We start from the raw sequence: 19,103 nt of genomic DNA, 5'->3' as shown, positions 1-19,103 counted from the left end.
TTTGTAACGACATAAGTATCATTTCCGTAACAATTGATGTTATTATATATCGAAGATCTCAGTTAATTCAACACACACAAATACATATTCTACATACTACAAATATTATATTATTCATAACTACATTCATGTTTATCAGTTTCCTGTCAAACTTTTCGAATATTGTCAGTCAGTCGTGACAGCAGTTTCAGTAGTTTGAAATGATATTGTCATGAAACCACTAACAGGATGTGAAATGTTGATACATGATAGCAAACAGACATACATACACAAACATATAAATAGCTGAATTAATAGTATAGGTACGTACACTCGCAAGAAAGTAAAAATTTATCCTACTTAAAGAACGCAATATGTATGAGGTATGTAAATTGTTAGGGGCTACTCTTTCACGCAAAAGATCTGGACGTATTTTCCTACGATGCTACTTTTTCATATGCAGCAAATAGCTTTCTCAAGGTACTAGTAAAACCACGGGCGGAATAAAGTCCTTTAAAATATTAATTGCCAGAAGCCAGAGATTCGCTTTTTATGAAATCCGTTAACAAGATTTCATCAAAATCTGCTACCAATTTATTGGTTGATGGAATAATTTATTTTTTGCCCACGAATTTGCATACATATAATTATGATATGTAGTCCGAAATAATAATTATAATTCTTAATTAGTTAATTCTGCTAACGACTAGTTAACTTGATTTTATATGTTTTGTTCATTACAATTCATTTGTGGTTTACTTGTTCAAATATTTTAATTAATTAGTTTAATTGACTTCCACTAGTAATTTGGTGTTCGAATACATTTGTTATTTGTAAATGACTCTTGTTTTACTGTTTCTATTATTTTGTACATTATTTTCAAAAAAAATATATTGTGACGTAATAGCTTGATATAGGTACGATATATCGATAAAGAATATCTTAATACAGTATGTTGTTGAAATTGTTTTCTAAGAGAGGTCCTTAGGGGCATCAAAACATGCGTAGGCGTCTGCCAGACCCTATTTGCCTGCCTATTTAATACTTTTTTACATACAGAAAGTCTACATTATTATTCAGATAGGCTAGACGGATTTAACGATCTGATGATAAAATATATTATAACTAGCGAAAGGTCCAAGTTTTTTCAATGTTCACTAAAGATATTTTTGATCGGTAATATTTGCGTTCTGTGTGTGTCAGTGCTAGTAAAAATACAGAATGATATTTTTTTCGCGTACGCGTTGATTCAATTTACATTTAATAAAAGCCTACTTTTTATCCCACAACGGTACAGCAAAGGAATAATAATTATTTTGCAAAGACTCACGATCGCAGTTCGAACTACCAGTTGCATTATTAACGTAGACTTTTATATTTGCTCATTAAAATAAAGACCTTTCATAAGCTGATTATTTTAAGAAAATAATATGTAAAATGGTTTTTTATACTTAATATAATGATGTAAAGCTAAACAAAACGCAGCACAAAGCTTTCTAATACAGATTATTCTGAAAAGAAACTCTGCATTTTTTATTTTAAAGAATACAATGACAATACATTAGCAAGAATAATGCTTCCAATTTCGACGAAAGTTTAAAAGGTCGTAATACTTTTGTGTCTCCGTTAGTGGTTCTAAAAGAAAATGTATAAACTGGTTCATTGTTCGTTTTTGTGCCAGTTGTAACATAATTTCTTATTACCCGCTTGAGACTTGTTTTTGGCAAATATTTTCCATGTTGAAGTGCTCGTTTGTAAATAACTAAAACTGTTCCATGCCTCTGAAGATAAACAAGAACATAACATTTTTAATAATGATGCCGAAAATCTGTTAAACTACTGTACAGTCAACGTCAGGTGAGTGGTAACAGTTTTATAGGAGAATCGTTCTTATTACTATTGAGTTAAGGTGCATGACAGTTACCACTGATGTGCGGTCTACTGTACTAACAAAAAATATTCCATTAATATTTACATAGGTGGTGTTTTTATCAAAGTTATTACTACTGTATATTTAGAAGCTTTAAGGCGGCGCTATATCTTAAAATCAGACACTTTCGCCTGAAAGGGCATTATTCATAAGCAATTCTGAGATTAGGTCACGCGAATACGACAGACTTATCGAAATGAATAAATTCAAGGTCTTTGAGAGGCATATCCCAGTTATTTATAAGAGACTGTGCAGACGACAGACTTGATTGTCAATTAACTATCGGCCGATAGTTGGCCAATAGTTTAGTTGTAAGGAGATCGTGATTTTCGGTTGTTTCTTGATTTGCCTAACGTGCACATTACCATACACGCTCCAAACTAAAGAGCGACTAGAAGTGTTTGACCAAACAATACGAAAAAAGAACTTTTCCGTAAACATATAAAATTCCTAAAAGGTTTACCTTGTTTGATCGAATCCAATTCCCTAGGAGTAAATTCTTGGCCCATACAACACATAAGCGATATATTTCCACCGCTAAATCAATTTATCTGAGCACCTTTGAGAGCTCGCTAAGCTATCGCCTAAGTCTGTAACATGGAGAACAAAATGACTAGCAGAGGTACCATAACGAGGGCTGCGGCATTTTTCAAAAGAGTTACTGCAGCCCTGGTACATAAAACGCCTAAAAAGCAAGATGATGAGTTTTAGTCAGAAAGTGTCTAACACTTGATGATTTCCCATCGAAAAAAAGTTCCATAACGCAAAATCTCTTAACGAAAAAATAGATGTAACACCCAAAATTCGTATTCTTTGATGCATCTGCATTAAAGAATACGAACTCCTCGTTAGTTCACTCTTAACTGATCGTTTTGGTCATGTCCAGCGTACAAATTTGACCTACAAGAATTCGCTTGACCTAGTTGCGTTATGGCATATCCACTCGTCTTTCCTTACTCAGTGGTTTTATCGAACAAGATCAAGCGTTCTCTAAGATTCGCAATACAACTTGCAGGTGGTTTTCAGAGCTTAAATGTATACCTGTATAATCTTTCTAGGTTTACTTTCCCAGTATTTGATGTGGCATAAAGCGAAATGTAAATGGGACATAAATATTTATGAAAGAAATAAGAGACATATTTTAATAATGTTGAGAGGTAGTGCAAACAAATATATATCCTTTAAACAATGATATTGAACAAGAAAACGTACGAATAAAATTGTCCGAGTTATTTATTCAATTATTTAATCATATTCTTTATTTATACAAAAACCTTTTACATTGCTTAGAACTAGGATACAGAACATGGTTAACTAAAGGTAACACGGAATTGGTGAACCCAGACTCCTAAACTAGGTGATCCTGTGACTTAGGAGTCTGTGTTCTGCTGTCGCTGTTATACAATCAACCTTTTTTTTTTTTTAATTAAAAATGACCTACTTCTGACTTACGTTACAGTAGGTATACCTACTGTTCTATTAATTAAGGAAATAACATTAAACGTGACATTGACACCGTGAAGTGTCTCGTGTTTCTGTGACACTTGTCGAGTAGACAGTAGACATATAGAAACAGAATTATATTTGTTTTTAATTTATTTAATTACATTTAGTATACACGAGCCTACATTGTTCATCTGTAATATAATTATATCAAGACTGTGAACCTTGAATTTGTTTCAATGTTTCTTCTCGAGTTAGAAAATACCGGCCTTATTTGGTTTGAAAATATATGTGTGTATATTCAAATAAATATTATTTAATAAATTACTACACTCATTCAGACTCAAACCGAGGAGGTCAGATAGGGCAGTTGCTCCTTGTAAAGAACTGGTACTCAGCTGAATCCGGTTAGACTGGAAGCCGACCCCCACATAGTTGGGAAAAAAGGCTCGGAGGATGACGATTCAGAGACTCAAACCACTCTATTTAGCTGATAAGCAGCTATGTCATATTACTTTTGTCATTCCGAAAATAAAACAAATATTTTATCAGATTTTTCTCAAGATATTACTTTTGATTCCAACCAGACTTATCCGTTTCGACAAAAAAATAAAAATTGTATTCAAATCACGTACAACGTGAAAGGTGTATTCTCAGTTCGTTTTAAACCTGTACATTAAATGAAAATGTACCATATACATATACATTATTGATACATGTAGCTTCCGAGCAAGGTACGTTTACCAGCTATTGTACTTACTCTAAAACGATACGGGTTTGAACAATAGTAGGTCCCATTTATTGTATGTATATTATGTGTTATATAAAAGGTATTTGTAAGCTTAAGTATTATGTAATTGTAGGTATATTGTGAGCGGCTCAGTTTTGCTAATATTACTTAAGGGATATACGATTGATATCCTACTGAGGTTCAATTACGACTCAATTGGGGTTGAATCATATCGGACATTCAGAAAATATGAACTATTATTGTAATTAAATAAATTGAACCATATTGTCTGCAATTGATTTATGATCGTAATACTATTGTAGCTTAGACTATCCTTTAGAGGTAGACCAACGGCAGAATGTCATTGGAAAACGATTGGTCTGACTTTAGAAGAAAATGCCCGCTCGAGTTAAAACTGCTATTTAGAATCAATTGATATCCAATTGAAACATCATTAAATTAACCCCTGGTTTTTCAACGATTATGCTCGAGCTTTCTTTGTATTTGTACGGGTAAGGTTGGATCAATTTAAGTGAACACGTGTAAATCTGTGCCTTTTCAGTTCGTGATTAAATTATAGCGATTTACATTTTCGTGTTGGCAATGAGATGATGAGGTGTAATTTTAATGTCGTACATACAAAAGAGAAATTGTGAAATAATAAATGTCAATTTCACTTTCGCTTACTTTTCGTGCGCTAGGTTAATTAACAGTATCATATGAAGATATGCGCTCTTTAATATCTTCACTGCAAAATCCAAAATAAAAAAAACGTTTATAAATTCGTTTATAATAAACATATCGCTTAATTAATTTACAAGCCGACGTGAAGCACCTACCAAAATTTTTGCTTACCATTAGGGTCGGTATACATCATACTCGTACCTTCAAAAACCCACACAATTCAATTTGAATGAGGTGAAGAAAAGCATCTAATTAGCCCGGGTTCAACTCGAGTGGGAAACCGGGGTTAACTCAACCTGCCCTCAAAAAGGATGAATATAAATAAGTCCATCTTTTTTGGGCCATATTGAGATCGAAAAGCGTCTGTACCAACAAGGCCTCAACCTAATTTGTATTCACGATTAATGATAGTAATAAATCATACAAGAAATTTTGGCACATAAGAATCTTTCAAAAGTTTTATAAATGTTAAACTCGCGGGCTGTAGGTGATTTTTGGGTCAAACTTTTGTTAGAACGCTAAGAATTTTCGATGTATTCAGTAACTAGCTGTTGACTGCGAGTTTGACAATATGATTGTATCCAGATAGTGGAATAAAAAGTTATTCGATATCATAAAATATCTGAGATTATGTTTACCAACTTTGATCCTGAATCTTTCAATCCTTTCCGTGAAATAGTAACAGCTATATTTCCGAACGATTCGATCCGAACAAACTTTCACATTCGTAATATTCTCAGAATTGTGTAGGATTAAGTTTCATCATTATAAATGTAAAGTACTGTATATTTTCGTTGGTACGTATCTTTTGTTATCAAGTACGCGACCGGCATTCACGTACTAAGCATCCCGACAACAAAAGGGTGAAATACTTTAACCAAAATAAAGATCTTTCTCCTTTATCCTGAAATATTCACAAAATTCAACGTGGTACACGTTTTAAGCAATTGTTTGCGGATTATGTTTAAAAATTAAAAAGGTTGACAATCTCTTAAGTGGGTGGTGAGGGTTTAATATATTTAAAACATTTGGAACGAACACAGCTTTCCGTTTAATAAAGGTTCTCTTTGTTACGTCCATTTCTGCTTAAGAGTGAATACTATAACAATTCGTATTTCAGTGCCTAATATTTCAGACCATTTTTATGTGAAATTAGGCTTTTAGATGACAAGAAATCTAACAATATTTCCCAAAAACTTTGTGACCCTTACCTTTTACCAAAAATTTTACCCCAAAAATATTTAGGTACCTATCACAAAAACATAATATTTCAATTTAAGGGTACACCGGTTCCCAAAACGTCGCAACGTCCCAAGATACGAGGTCACTAAACAAAAAAGTTACAGCAAGCAATTATTGCCAGCCGTCGTATACGCAGCTTGAGAAAGTTGCTCCATAAACGCTGCATGAGAATTGCTTTGAATAAAAATGAGTTCAGACCACGGAGGTTTTTTACGTTTCCATGTTCACGAAATTGATAAAACGGTCGGTGGAGATAGGTTTATAGCACTTTTTTTGAATTTTTGATGTTCCATTTTTGACCTGGTTGAATGGAACTTTGAATCTGCAGGGATCTACAGGGAAGACTTTTATAAGTAACTAGCTTTTCGCCCGCGGTTTCACCCGCGTCCCGAGATGACTGCTTCCCGTAGCCGGATGGTAACAAAAACCTATGTCCTTCTCCTGGCTCTAAACTACCTCCCTGCCAATTTTCAGCTAAATCGGTTCAGCCGTTCTTGAGTTATAAGTGGAGTAACTAACACGACTTTCTTTTATATACAACATGTAACTTAATTAACGCACATCCTGAAATTAGTTTGTTCAGAATCGTTTACTGAATCGATTTATATAATTTTTAATATAGGTAATTTTTTATCCCAAAAATAATTAAAACTACGAAAATTATTGTCATATTAACCCTGTACAGTCAAAACAAATTCAAATAGACCGTAACTCAAAGTAATAAGACTTCGAGTATTGTCGGCTTTTTCCGTGGTTTCGTTATGTTGTGTCGAGTCGAGCGGCGCTCGGCGCGGTATTTGCGTGCGTAGTAGTATGACCAAAAAGTTCTCCAAGAATTGGTATAATTAATTTAGTAAATAACAATGCATATACATGTTAAATTAAAAATTCAGTGTATGTATTATGATTATAACATAATATTCTAATTGGGGTGTTTGAGGGTGTGCGTTAATTACGTTACATGTTGTATATAGATTTTGTCTAAGTTTTTTTTTTTCGTATGTATTGATTGTACCAAAGTTTTGCTTACTTTTTTCCGTTGAATATAAAACACGAATGTTATGTATGTGGGTCAAGAGAAAATGTAGGGTCGGGAATGTTTGACTTGTAACAAATGTTAGCAATTTCAGATAAACACAGTTTTGGTACCTTAGTGGAACCTAATGGTATCGTATTTTGTTAGTAGAAACACTTTTAACGTGGGTAAAAAATACTGAGGAAACCTTTTAAAATAACAGTCATTTTGAGTATTTTTTCTTCGACTCACACAAATGTCTTATGCCTTTCATTCCTTTCTTCAAGATTGTTTAATATTCGTACTAATATACCTGGAATTTCATCACATCTATTACTTCAAAATTCCTGCCGTCGACAAGCATATTATTTTCACAGCAAAGACATGACTAGATTAGTAAAAATCAAATTAAAAATGACACAAACAGGTGTTTATTTGAGACAATTTATTTGAAACAACACATGTCATTGTTCAAAAACCTCACTCAAACCTCCTCATTTAAAATCCTTACAAATTATCACGTCACAATTCTCTTTGTACGAGCAGACATAATCAGGTGTTCGTCCCGCTAAGCGTGGTAGACGCGCATTCGATACGACGGCTAATTCACAGGCGACATGACAGGTGCAATCTATCGCGTAGCCTAGCTAGCCTACCCACTACATGCGCCTCAAATTAGCTGCGTATCATTGGCAGAGCGTTTAGGTAATTAACTTGAGTCAAGTGCACAATGTTTTCACATGGTGGAATTACAAAAAACTAAGCTTTGTTTATAATGAATTAGCTTCCACCTGCGGCTTCGCCCGCGTAAAGTTCGGTTATATCGCGTTCCCAAGAGAATTCTCAAAAGTCCGGGATAAAAACTATCCTATGTTCTTTCTCAAGGTCAACTCTATCTCTGTACCAAATTTTATTAAAATCAGTTTACTGGTTCAGACGTGAAAGCGTAACAGACAGACAGACAGAGTTACTTTCGCATTTATAATATTAGTACGGATGCTTGTATGCTATTCGTTGTACATTCTTGGCTTTCACTCACACCGTTACGTCTCAAGAGAACTACTTCCCGTACCTGGATAGGGTTAAAAAGTCTCCTCTGGTTTCAAGCCCTACCACAATTTTGCAGCCAAATAATTACAAAGTAGTGTAACTTACACTACTTTCTTGGATATTATAGTTTGTTTAAAGTTTAAAAAGAAATGTCAAATTCCACTAATTCATCGCGATCCATTGACCTTTATCCACAAACAAGTAACCTACGCAGTGCAGCCACATCATCAATGTTTACGATATTGACGGTACGGCGAAGCTATAAATAAATTCATGAATAATTATTATAACCATATAATCAGTTCACTGCCTACTGAGCCTACGTAAACTGTAATCACGTCATATTATGGTGTTGTGAAGTAAATATAGATTACCATATTGATAGCACGGAAAAGTAGTGATGTCAAAAGTGTCGATAGAATCCTTATTAAAGTTGTAAAGGCGAAAGTAATCATGACTATTTGTCTGTTCGTCCGGCTTGCACACCAAAGCTACTGAACCTATTTAAATAGAAATATTGAAAGATAATCTAGAGCCCAAGAATGGACTAAGACTACTTTTTTATCCGGGTGTAGTCGACTTCAGATAAAAAAAGATTCAATATTCGTGTTAATATTCTTTGTCTCCCTTAATATTATTATAGAGCCATCCACCGATGCTCTATTTAAAAGTGTTCTAGTTTTCTGACCATGATATAATTTAAACACTTGCCTGTCGTATTCTATCAAGCAACCAACTGTGAGAAAAAATGTTTTGACGCCCTGATAATACTCCATTGCAACGCCCCTTAGAAAAACATCTTATGTAAAATGATTTTCCGAGCAACTGAGCTATTTCATAGTAATATGATTCACATGGGTTTACATGTTTTGAACTTATAATTTACCATCCTAATTTATAATAGTGTTTTTGGAACAGATTTTGTTATGATAACAAAAATATATCATTTAGTTTCAAACTTCTTTTTTTATATATTTATGCGTTCCTCATATCAAGACTAAAAAATTGTGATCAACTAAAAGTTCTGAGCTTACAGCATAACCAAAGGCTTGTAAAATCAAAGCCTAGTTTAATAATTTCACTTAACTGGAACGCTGCCCGTGCACCCTTTGACAGAATGAAAGCGAACATGGGTGTCCATATAACGAAGTCTATAAAGGTCTTATTTTATATTGAAATATTTTTATAGAACTAAAATAAGGAACTGTTCCTTACAGTGACTTATTTAGGTAATTTCCTTTCAGGTAGAAATTATTTTGTTGAGCATTTTTCTATTGAAAATAAGTAAACTGAGAGCGTGTAAGTAATTCAATTATTGATAGGCATTTTTGAATACCCAAAACCAGAATAATTTGGTAGGCCGTTAAGTTTATGTTGCTGTTCTGTTTACGCGTTAATTCCTGTATTTCATACTTTTAAGACGAAGTTATCCTGAAATTAAGAAGTGAGAAAAGGCATACTTACTAAACAAACCTACCACTTAATCTCAAAATCAGGAAATTAGACCCAGTTTTTCAAAAAAAGAAAAATCAGTTTCTTATACAGGCATTCGATCATAATTCTTGTTTAAACCATCTTTCATCTGCTTGTGACAAACATTGGACAATAAAGTATATCATAAATCATGAAGACTTATCTTGTGAAATCTAGACAGTTTTCCCCTTTTCATTTTTGTGTCTACAGTTCTTTACCTTAATACAGTTGAGACAGAGGGAGATATATTCGATTTATGTATGTATGAATGTTTGCGGCAAAACTGCTTATTCTTCTGTCAGCCTTTTCTCAAAATATGTTGAGGTTGGCTTCGAGTTTTAAGTGAATGCAGAACTGTTTATTGCAGCCACGTAATTTTGTCGAATGATTTACCAATGGTTTTGATCGAGTATTTGACAAAACGAGCTAGGTTGATATGCTAGCAACCAGAAAACTCTATCGTTGAAAATTTAGATTCTTAACTTAATACCTATGCTATATATTTTCTAATAAAGCATACGTGCCTAAACCCTTAATTCTACTATGACTCTTCATCTTACTTAACTTCATCAGGTGCATGCCTTAAAAAATATTCCCATATTTAATATCAAATAAGTAGAACCACTCTATCACGAAGTTATTGCAGTACGTGCCATATAAGTCTGGAAAATATGTTCCCACTATACGAAAGAACCTTTTTGATGACACTTTTATAGTTCCCAAGCTTATACCTAGAAGGTTTCAATAAAATTTTACGTCATACCTCCAAGATGTCGAACCGACAACTTAATATCGTCGATACAAGAACTTTGTATAAAAATGTTGAAGAACAAATGGAATTCTCAGTGGGGAACTCCCTTGAGATGGCAACTTCTAAAAGAACCGGAGGCCAAATCTGTAACCTAGTTCTATGATAAAACTTAAGCTATATCTCATGTTTACTTACATAGTACTTAGTTGATACCTAGGAGACGTAACGTCTTAAAGTTCAGTGCTTTAGGCTCCCCGTTGAAACACTTAGATTGAGATTTTAAGTAAGTTCGCGAACTTGTTATGTGAAAGTGAAATTTTCTAGGCCACGGACTAATATTTTGGGTTATACGACTCTAGTTTTAGACTTAAATAAACAAACGGAGACAAATTGTTACTCGCGGTATCTTCTGCGGTTTTACGTAGTAGCTACGCCGTAGCAGTGCTACGACTTCGTAGTACTTGTAGCTACGAGAATAAACGATTCCTACTCTAGCGCAACTATTTGCCTTTCATTATAATAAACGCCTAACATTTTTGAAGTGTTTATCTATAGAGCAATTTATATAGTTCCAAATATTCCATTCCTATACTTTATTAGTTAGCTAACATAACCACTAGGGACAAGTTTGTGGCATACATTTACATTAGATGTAATTGCCAATTAACCGGCCGTAGATAATTACCAATAACAAGTATTGTCAATAATCATGCGGCATCTGCCATATTATCGTTTAGATCTACGACCCTTGACAGTTTGTAGCTATGTTAATAATATTACATGTATAATAAATCATGTTAAACAGTGTAGTGGGTAGCTTATCGATATTAATGGATTGCGTTACTTTGAGAATATATATTAGTTTATGACATGCGGCTTCAATCATTCCAAGGAAACACTTTTACGGTTCTATGTAAAACTGGTATAAGTTTTTAGTATTTTTTCAACCTATTAAGCAGCTCAACCTCAAATGGCTATGTGATGATCAAACATATTTATCCTCAAGTTCTTTTCTGAGGACAAAAAGAATACCATACTGCTTTTCAAGTTATGTCACTCAAATGCGTGGGTTTCAGCTATTTGGTGTCTCCTTATCTCTCTTCGGTCGTAGCTGATTGTCGGCCCTTTGGACTAAAAGAGTGAAGGAATAGGGTTTGCACCTGTGTCTGTGCAAACGCTTATACAGTATATTACTGCGCAGCTGGCCGACAATCGGCCGGGATGCCATCATCATCATCATCAGCCTATCGCAGTCCACTGCTGGACATAGGCCTCTCCAAGTGCACGCCACTGAGATCGATTTTCGGCTCCTCGCATCCAGCTCCTGCCAGCCGGGACGCCATAATTAGGTTTATTTGAAACCCACAAGAATAGCGAGTCATATAATTCTTTATTGAGGGGTTTATAATTATTGTGTACTAGAACTAAATTGTTGTAGTTACAGTAACAAGGTTACGTAATAAGATACCGCAGACATAAAACAATAACTTCATACGTACATAACTTAATAAAATTAAGCTGTCATTCCTACTTAATGGGTTACATAAAAGTTTGTTTACTCTACTTGAAACAATGTTATTTTGACGATGTTTTGTGTAAGAAATAGTAGTAAAACTGGCTCATTTTACTGACTGTAAAAAGGTTTCTCTATTTTGCCTACTAACATAAACTACTTACTAAATAATTCAGCGATAAAAATGTCCTAATACATTGAACAAAAAAACCTATTCAACATTTTTTTTCAGTCCTAAGAAAATCTCTAAACGTTCCTATTTAACCATCATCTCCAAACCCTCTTAAACAACCAATAGTTAATCGTATACTATAACATTGTTAATTGCTAATCCCATTAATCCAATCAGAGGTCCAGTTAAATAATGCAACATCTCAATACAAACTAACAGACTGGCTAGTTATACTGACCAGCGATAATTTTCCCTTCAATTGAGACCTCTTGGCTCGTGATTAATTGCACAACAGATTGGACCTTTGCACCCTTGGCTTAATAAAGTTGCCACCCTTTTTACCTACAAGTCAGATCAAGGTCTTTTGGAAATTTATTTTGTTTTCGAAAGCTGGGACTTTGTTTTAGAGTGCCTGTAAATTATTCTCAATTAATATGTCCTATTTTGAATCCTACTGATATTAAAATGCAAAAAAATAAGGATGTTTTGTGTGTATGGTTTTTACTCTTCATGCAAAAAAATAGCTGTAATATAGCCTATATAACGACATTGGATATATATTTCTCTATATCCATGTGCAGAAAGTAATTTCCTCGAAACGCGGGTCGAGTGAGTGTTGAATAAATGCGGTCATCAGAATAATTAAATTCATATTCCCTAGCACTGTAAATTATACGAAGCTAACGCTCAATAATCGTAGTTTCATGGAATTTCATTAAATAAACCAAGCACAAGAACACTATACAGCAATAAATTCACAAAATTCCGAGTACACAACAGTATTGAATTGCATAAATTACTAAACAATTTCAATTTTGGTAACAACGCCATCTAGCGAAATTTCCTCGAACTACGCAGAACAGTAAAACAATATACTCGCGAAAACATGTCTGAGTTTGCAACAGAATTGTGCTTAGAAAATGTTTGCAAGTAGTTAACCATATTTACATACATATGTAGGCACGCTATCTGGTCGGGAATATCAAATAGGGAATCCCATACAGGTTTCTAGGCTATCGTAAATTATGTATCTACTAAGCCTTCAGTGTAGGTTTAGGCTGAATACAGTTATGGAAGTAAATATTTATTTTTGTTTGTGGTATGGACTTCGGCACAAATTGAAATGGATTGTGCTTAGAGACTAAACACACTAACTTAGTAAATTACACAATCAAGTATCTATGTAATAAGGACCACGGTGAACATAATTCCTTCCTCCGTTATAGAGAATTGTGTACCTAAAACATTGAAGTTAAAATCAGTAAGTTTCAAAGTTGTTATTATGCAATATGAGTAAGAATCACTACTTACACGCCTTATACAAAACGCGAAGAAGTTTTTTTAGACTGTCACAGAAAAAAGTATATTAGCTATTAATAATTTCCGATCATTCTATTATTCTTCAATTGATAAATTAATATAATCAAAACTCTAATAACCACTGACAAAATTAACACTCGAATTTGCATTAAATTCATAATTACTAACGCGCCCAGTCTTAACAAAATTGTCACAATGGTCCAAAATTCCCGCGAAATATTAATTAAGCAACAATACATATTCGGTTATTGGAAGCCATTGCAAATATGAGTACTTGAAATTATGTAGGATATGTACGGTCAGCGTCAAAAGTACCTGAACAAAGTAACATTTTCAAAAGTGGCTAACAACGCAAAGGCTCATAATTCCTTAAAAACAAACGCCAAAATTTACGTAACATCCTAAACTTACAAAAAATTGAACACTTGACGACACATTTTTAAATCTCTGGCAGTTGTCACAGGTAGTCAGTAGAAGCCAGTATATCTGACAACCAGTCTTACCTAGAAGTATTGGGTTTCCCGGGTAATTGGGTTAAGGAAGTCAGATAGGGAGTCGCTCCTTGTAAAACTGGTACTCAGCTGCATTCGGTTAGACTGGAAGCTGACCCCAACATAGTTGAAAAAAGACAAGCCTGATGATGACTCGATGACACAGTGTTTAGCAGTTTTAAAAATTTTGATTTGTTCAGGAACTTTTGGAGCTGACTGTCCATTAAATTTTGTAGGTACAATTGTGGCTCAACCCACATGTATTACGAAAGGTATTAATCATTTGAGAATCGACACTAATGTTACAATATTGGACATTCCCCGACAAGCAATTATTGATGATGTATGTACTATTCATATTCAATACTAGATGATCTAGAACAATTGTTCAGGGATGTGGGTGTTTCAAATTTAGTCGGGCGTAACTTTGAATTATGAAGGCCCCGATTCCTATTGGTAAATTTTGATTTGGGTGGTAAACTTTTTTCTTATGTATATTTTATTCTTCTTCAATAATTAAGTTGAACTACTTTAAAGAGCACAAATAGCCCTTGTTACGGAATACTAAAACTCGATTTTAAGGACTGCTCAAATGCCATTCTACGTATCTCTGTCACATTTAAATTTAAGTGATATGCTTTAAGTTCTAAGTTAGTCAAGTTAGTAAGGTTTTTACAATTTGTTTGCTGACTTTCAAATTTCCGTTTTTGGGCTTTCGTTCCACGTTCTGCAACTAAATCCAAAAATATCTCAAACGAAGCGATCTCCTCATACTTTATTTTATTCATAGCTCACGGACGGGGCGTTCCGTTGTATCATGTTACAGAAACATTACACGACTGTATTGTTTATGACGAACATAAAAAAAAATGTTTTTACCGCACACACCCACACACATGTAGACAATCTCACACACTCATAAACTCATAATGCCTTTATCTTATGAACGCGAACATTGTTTGGTGAAATGCTTAATATTACTAGTTGTTTGGATAAGCTAGGGACGTTTTGATTTAGTATAGATGTTTTATATCAGGAAAGCGGCTGAGCTGCAGTTATGTGATATAATGCTGCAGATATAAATGTACATGCACCTTGTCGTTGTATGCGTAAGCCCGGAAGCACTTAGTAGTATTACATATGAGTATTATGCGCCACTATTTCAAACATAAGCGTAAGAAAGAATTAAGTTTTGTTTCAACATGATAACTGCCCATTAAATATCTGAAATTGCGATATTTCATTTTTGATCCAAATAACCACAACATTTGAAAGACAAAATCGAATTACGATTCTTAATTCCGAAAATTGGGATTTCACTTAATGTCGGTCTTTTGTGCCGGTTCATGTTATAATGTAACTTGAACCGATACAAATGACGGAATTTCATTATTTACATCGTCTCGTTTGACATGTTGGCTTTCATTTTATATGAAATCATCTATTACTAAGATTTTTACGCATTGGAAATCAACTATGTTGAGAGAAAACTAGATTAGTTGAGAGAGAACTGATTAGTGAACAGTGCCTTCACTTTTAGGTAATTCACTCTTGTCAAATCACTTCGTAAAAATGAATGAAATCCATTGTTAGCCATGTTTTAGACATAAAAAAAGTTTGATTTTGCTTCAGAAAGTAATAGTCTTACTTCAAATACATTTTTAGGGTTCCGTACCTCGAAAGGAAAAAACGGAACCCTTATAGGATCACTTTGTTGTCCGTCTGTCTGTCTGTCTGTCTGTCAAGACCCTTTATCTTAAGAATGCGTGGACGTATCAAGCTGAAATTCACATGAAATACTCGGGTCTATTGTCCCTTTAAGCTGTGAAAATATCAAGCTTCTAAGCCAAGCCAATCAAAAGATACAACCGATTATGTCGATATTTTCAACAAATTCTCGACACTCGCAAAGGAATCAAAACCTACAGGGTACTTCCCGTAAACTCAGAGTCTTGAAATATGGCATGAAGCATTGTCATATAATGCAAATATAGGAAAAATTCCGAAAATCTCATTTTTTTAGTTATATAATGTAAAAAAAAATATTTTAATAAAATGAAACTTACTACCTTATTTCTCACGAACGAATAAAGGTATCAAATTGAAATTTATACCAAATACCTAGGTCTATTGTCCCTTTAGGTAGTGAAAAAATCAAACTTATAAATTAACGCGATCAAAAGATACAGCAGTTTTACCGACACCTTAGACGAATTTCCGTCACACGCTAGGGAATCAAAACCTACAAGGTACTTCCCGTGAACTCAGAATCTTGAAATTCGGCACGAAGCAACGTTATATAGTACAGATGAAGGAAAAATTGCGAAAATGATAAATTTGAAGTTACATAAAATATTAAAATATTATTTTTGCTTACATGACATAAAATATTTTTTTAATAATTATAAACTTACTACCTACCCTTTTTCACATGAACGCGTAGAGATATTAAAGTTTTGAATAAAAAGTGAAATTCATATCAAACACTTCTTAAATATAATGGCCTCTAAACTGTGAAAATTTTAAATCATTCAAAGGTCATTGGGCACCTTAGTATGAAAACCATACCCACGGCGGATACGAACGAAATATAGCACAGTATAATGATAAAGGCTCTGATTTACTATGGCATTAGTCGCATCAATGTGAACCATGGGAATCTAGAGAAAATCAGGTGTAAACATCAAATATTTTCCTCATTTCAATGGGGAATTTAAACGACCAAGTTTGACGGATTTGAGAAATTATTTCTTTGTAGTGAAAGAGTATACTCGCCGTTTATTTCCAATGTCATCAGGTCAGGATCTGATGATGGAAATCCTGAGAAATCGAGGGCAACTATCAGAAATTGTAGGCATGCATAGGATTAAAACTTGATTCTCAGATGTATGTCTGGTGATACTATCAAACAGTGAAGGTTTAGAGCTTATCTGATGATGGAGACGTGAGAAAGTCGAGAGAACTCGGTATGTTTTAGTAACATCGTGTTTGGGCTTATATTATTCGTATTGACGAGAACTTTTCACAAAAGTTAAAAATAAAAACTTTTTACAAAAAAAAAACAACTTCTAAAAACAACAAGAAAACTGTTTATATTCATCGGTCTAGATCTCGGTGGTTAAATAAATATAGATGCATCCTCTAGACACCGACTTCTAGACCGATGCACCTAACATCTTTTTAATTTCTTTCTTGCTTTTGTTTTCTTTTTGCTTTTTTATATGTTTGAAGTTGGATTTGTTTGTAAAATGCTACAGAATAAAATAATGCCGACTTTATAAAACAAAGAAAGGGACAGAATTACACTTTTGCCAAGGGTCTAGAAACGTAAAGCCAGCAGCCCCGAATCCTACTCTCTAGAAGTCGTTGTTACAATTCGACAGCTACAAGACGTCAGGCGGTTTCGAAAAAAACCTGAAACTGGGGCTCTTTAGGTGATTAATCCCTCAAAAATAAAAGATCCCATTCCTGCAATGGCTGCTTTAACCCAAGTTAGTAGTGAATTCTCATCACCTAAAATAAAATAAGCTCCAACACAAGGTTACGTTATAAATTGTAAAGGAGTTCCCATAACTATATCTGATCTTAGCTGTCGATCCCACAATGGCAGTCAAACCTATCTTTGTGGAAAGTCTTCGCCAATACGAATTAAATAAGCCCAAACACGTGGTAGTTGTTCAGGAGTTCCCTCGACTCTCTGAAGTCTCCATAATCAAATCAGCTCCAAACCTTCACCGTTTACCAGTACCCTCAAAATGCGTGCCTACAATATTCAAGATTTGCCCTCGATTTCTCAGGGTTTCCAGATCCTCATCAGATCCTGGTCATCCGGATTGGCACCTTCCTTCTTTATGAAAAGTCTTTAACAATAAAAACTAGCATTGCAACCTGTACAATCCTCTGAAACTGCTTGTCTTTTATATTTTTCAAACGATCCTGGACATTCGTCTCCATGGAATTTTAATAAAATATTTATATTCAAAGAAACGTCATACCATTCTCCACGATTTAAAACTACTTTGATTCATGTCCGCCACTTTTTACAAAGCGGGTCAGATATGCCCCATGACCTTTAAGACATAATTAGTTATTTTCAATCAGATTTCTGAATGATGACTATAAAATGTTGTATATAAATAACTTCAATAAAATAACTTTTACAAGGTACTGGCCTACTATTTTAGTTATATGATAAAATAAAAAATATTAACTATTTTGACTCTCACGAAATTACCATAACTATGATTGATCTAAACTGAACGGTTGGCGCGAAACTCACTTTTTATCTATACAGCATTTGTACCCTCGGTGCGCGAGTCCGACTCGCACTTGGCCGGTTTATTGTTAGCGTGACCTACTTATATTTACGAGTAGTTTTTCTCCTACGACACACTACATACTTTTTTGATTGATGATGTTAATATTTGAATGTCTTATCGAAAATCCCTATTCAATCAGTACACTATTGGCAAAACACACAAATAAAAAAGTTACTAGGTACATAAATTTATTTATTTTCCTTTTATTTTTGGATACAATAACAATGGCAACAATTAAGCGAACGAAAGCTTAACACAATTGTTCATTTTTTTTAACCTAATCGCTGGTTGAAAGTATAAACGACTACGCAATAAAAAAGGTTTTATGTCACAATCATGCGGATTGAACAAAATAACTGTGTTTTCAAAGGTCAAAAACTCGTCAAAAATATATTTTGTATACTTACACAAAATGTAGTTGTTTCTCGCCGTTACATCCACGTCTTGAATTACTTCAAACTTTAGAGCGAATTAAAAATAAAGCAGCTTACATTGTAGCCTTTCTTCATAAATTGCTTACCAGTATATATTTGACCTATTGGACCAGTATTTCCAGAATTTAGAGAGTTCAACCAATCAAAAAAATTCATCAGGTTTATTAAACAAGTATAATATTTATGTAGATTGTCACAAAAACATCCACATGATTGCTAACAGTTCTCGTTTATTTCAGTGATCTCGCTTCGAGCTGATCGTAATGGGGCACACAGCGAGCGGAGTAAAATCCGCTTTATGGCTATCTCTTCTACATGGCTTCCTCTTCCTCATCGGTAAGTATCCTCCTGTTGTGTACCGTGTTGTATTTACGTATTGTTTTTGAAATATTCCTTTTTTAAAAGCTCCTGTCGTTTTGCTAATGGCATGTGACATGATGTGAAAAAGGATGGTTGCTTTTTATTTTTGCAATTTTTTTTGTACTGTGATAAAAAGAGTAACTTAATGTTTTGTTGTAAGAAATTGTCTTTATTTAAACCATTGATTGGTATAATGA

At 34.0% G+C, this 19,103-nt stretch overlaps 1 protein-coding gene across 2 annotated transcripts in view; it reads left to right on the top strand.

Moving 5' to 3' along the window:
- The window catches only part of LOC110373363 (hemicentin-1), a 55,589-nt gene that overhangs the window by 12,614 nt on the left and 23,872 nt on the right, over positions 1–19,103 (top strand). For both annotated transcript variants that reach the window (XM_021330626.3, XM_021330625.3), the window contains exon 2: positions 18,786–18,882. In XM_021330626.3, coding sequence (XP_021186301.1) covers positions 18,810–18,882 — 73 coding nt within the window. In that variant the 5' untranslated portion in view covers positions 18,786–18,809. The remainder of the gene's footprint in view (positions 1–18,785; positions 18,883–19,103) is intronic.

The sequence above is a fragment of the Helicoverpa armigera genome, chromosome 13 (assembly GCF_030705265.1).
Source record: "Helicoverpa armigera isolate CAAS_96S chromosome 13, ASM3070526v1, whole genome shotgun sequence".
NCBI classification, from domain to species: domain Eukaryota; kingdom Metazoa; phylum Arthropoda; class Insecta; order Lepidoptera; family Noctuidae; genus Helicoverpa; species Helicoverpa armigera.
This window is presented reverse-complemented; position numbering and strand designations above follow the sequence as displayed.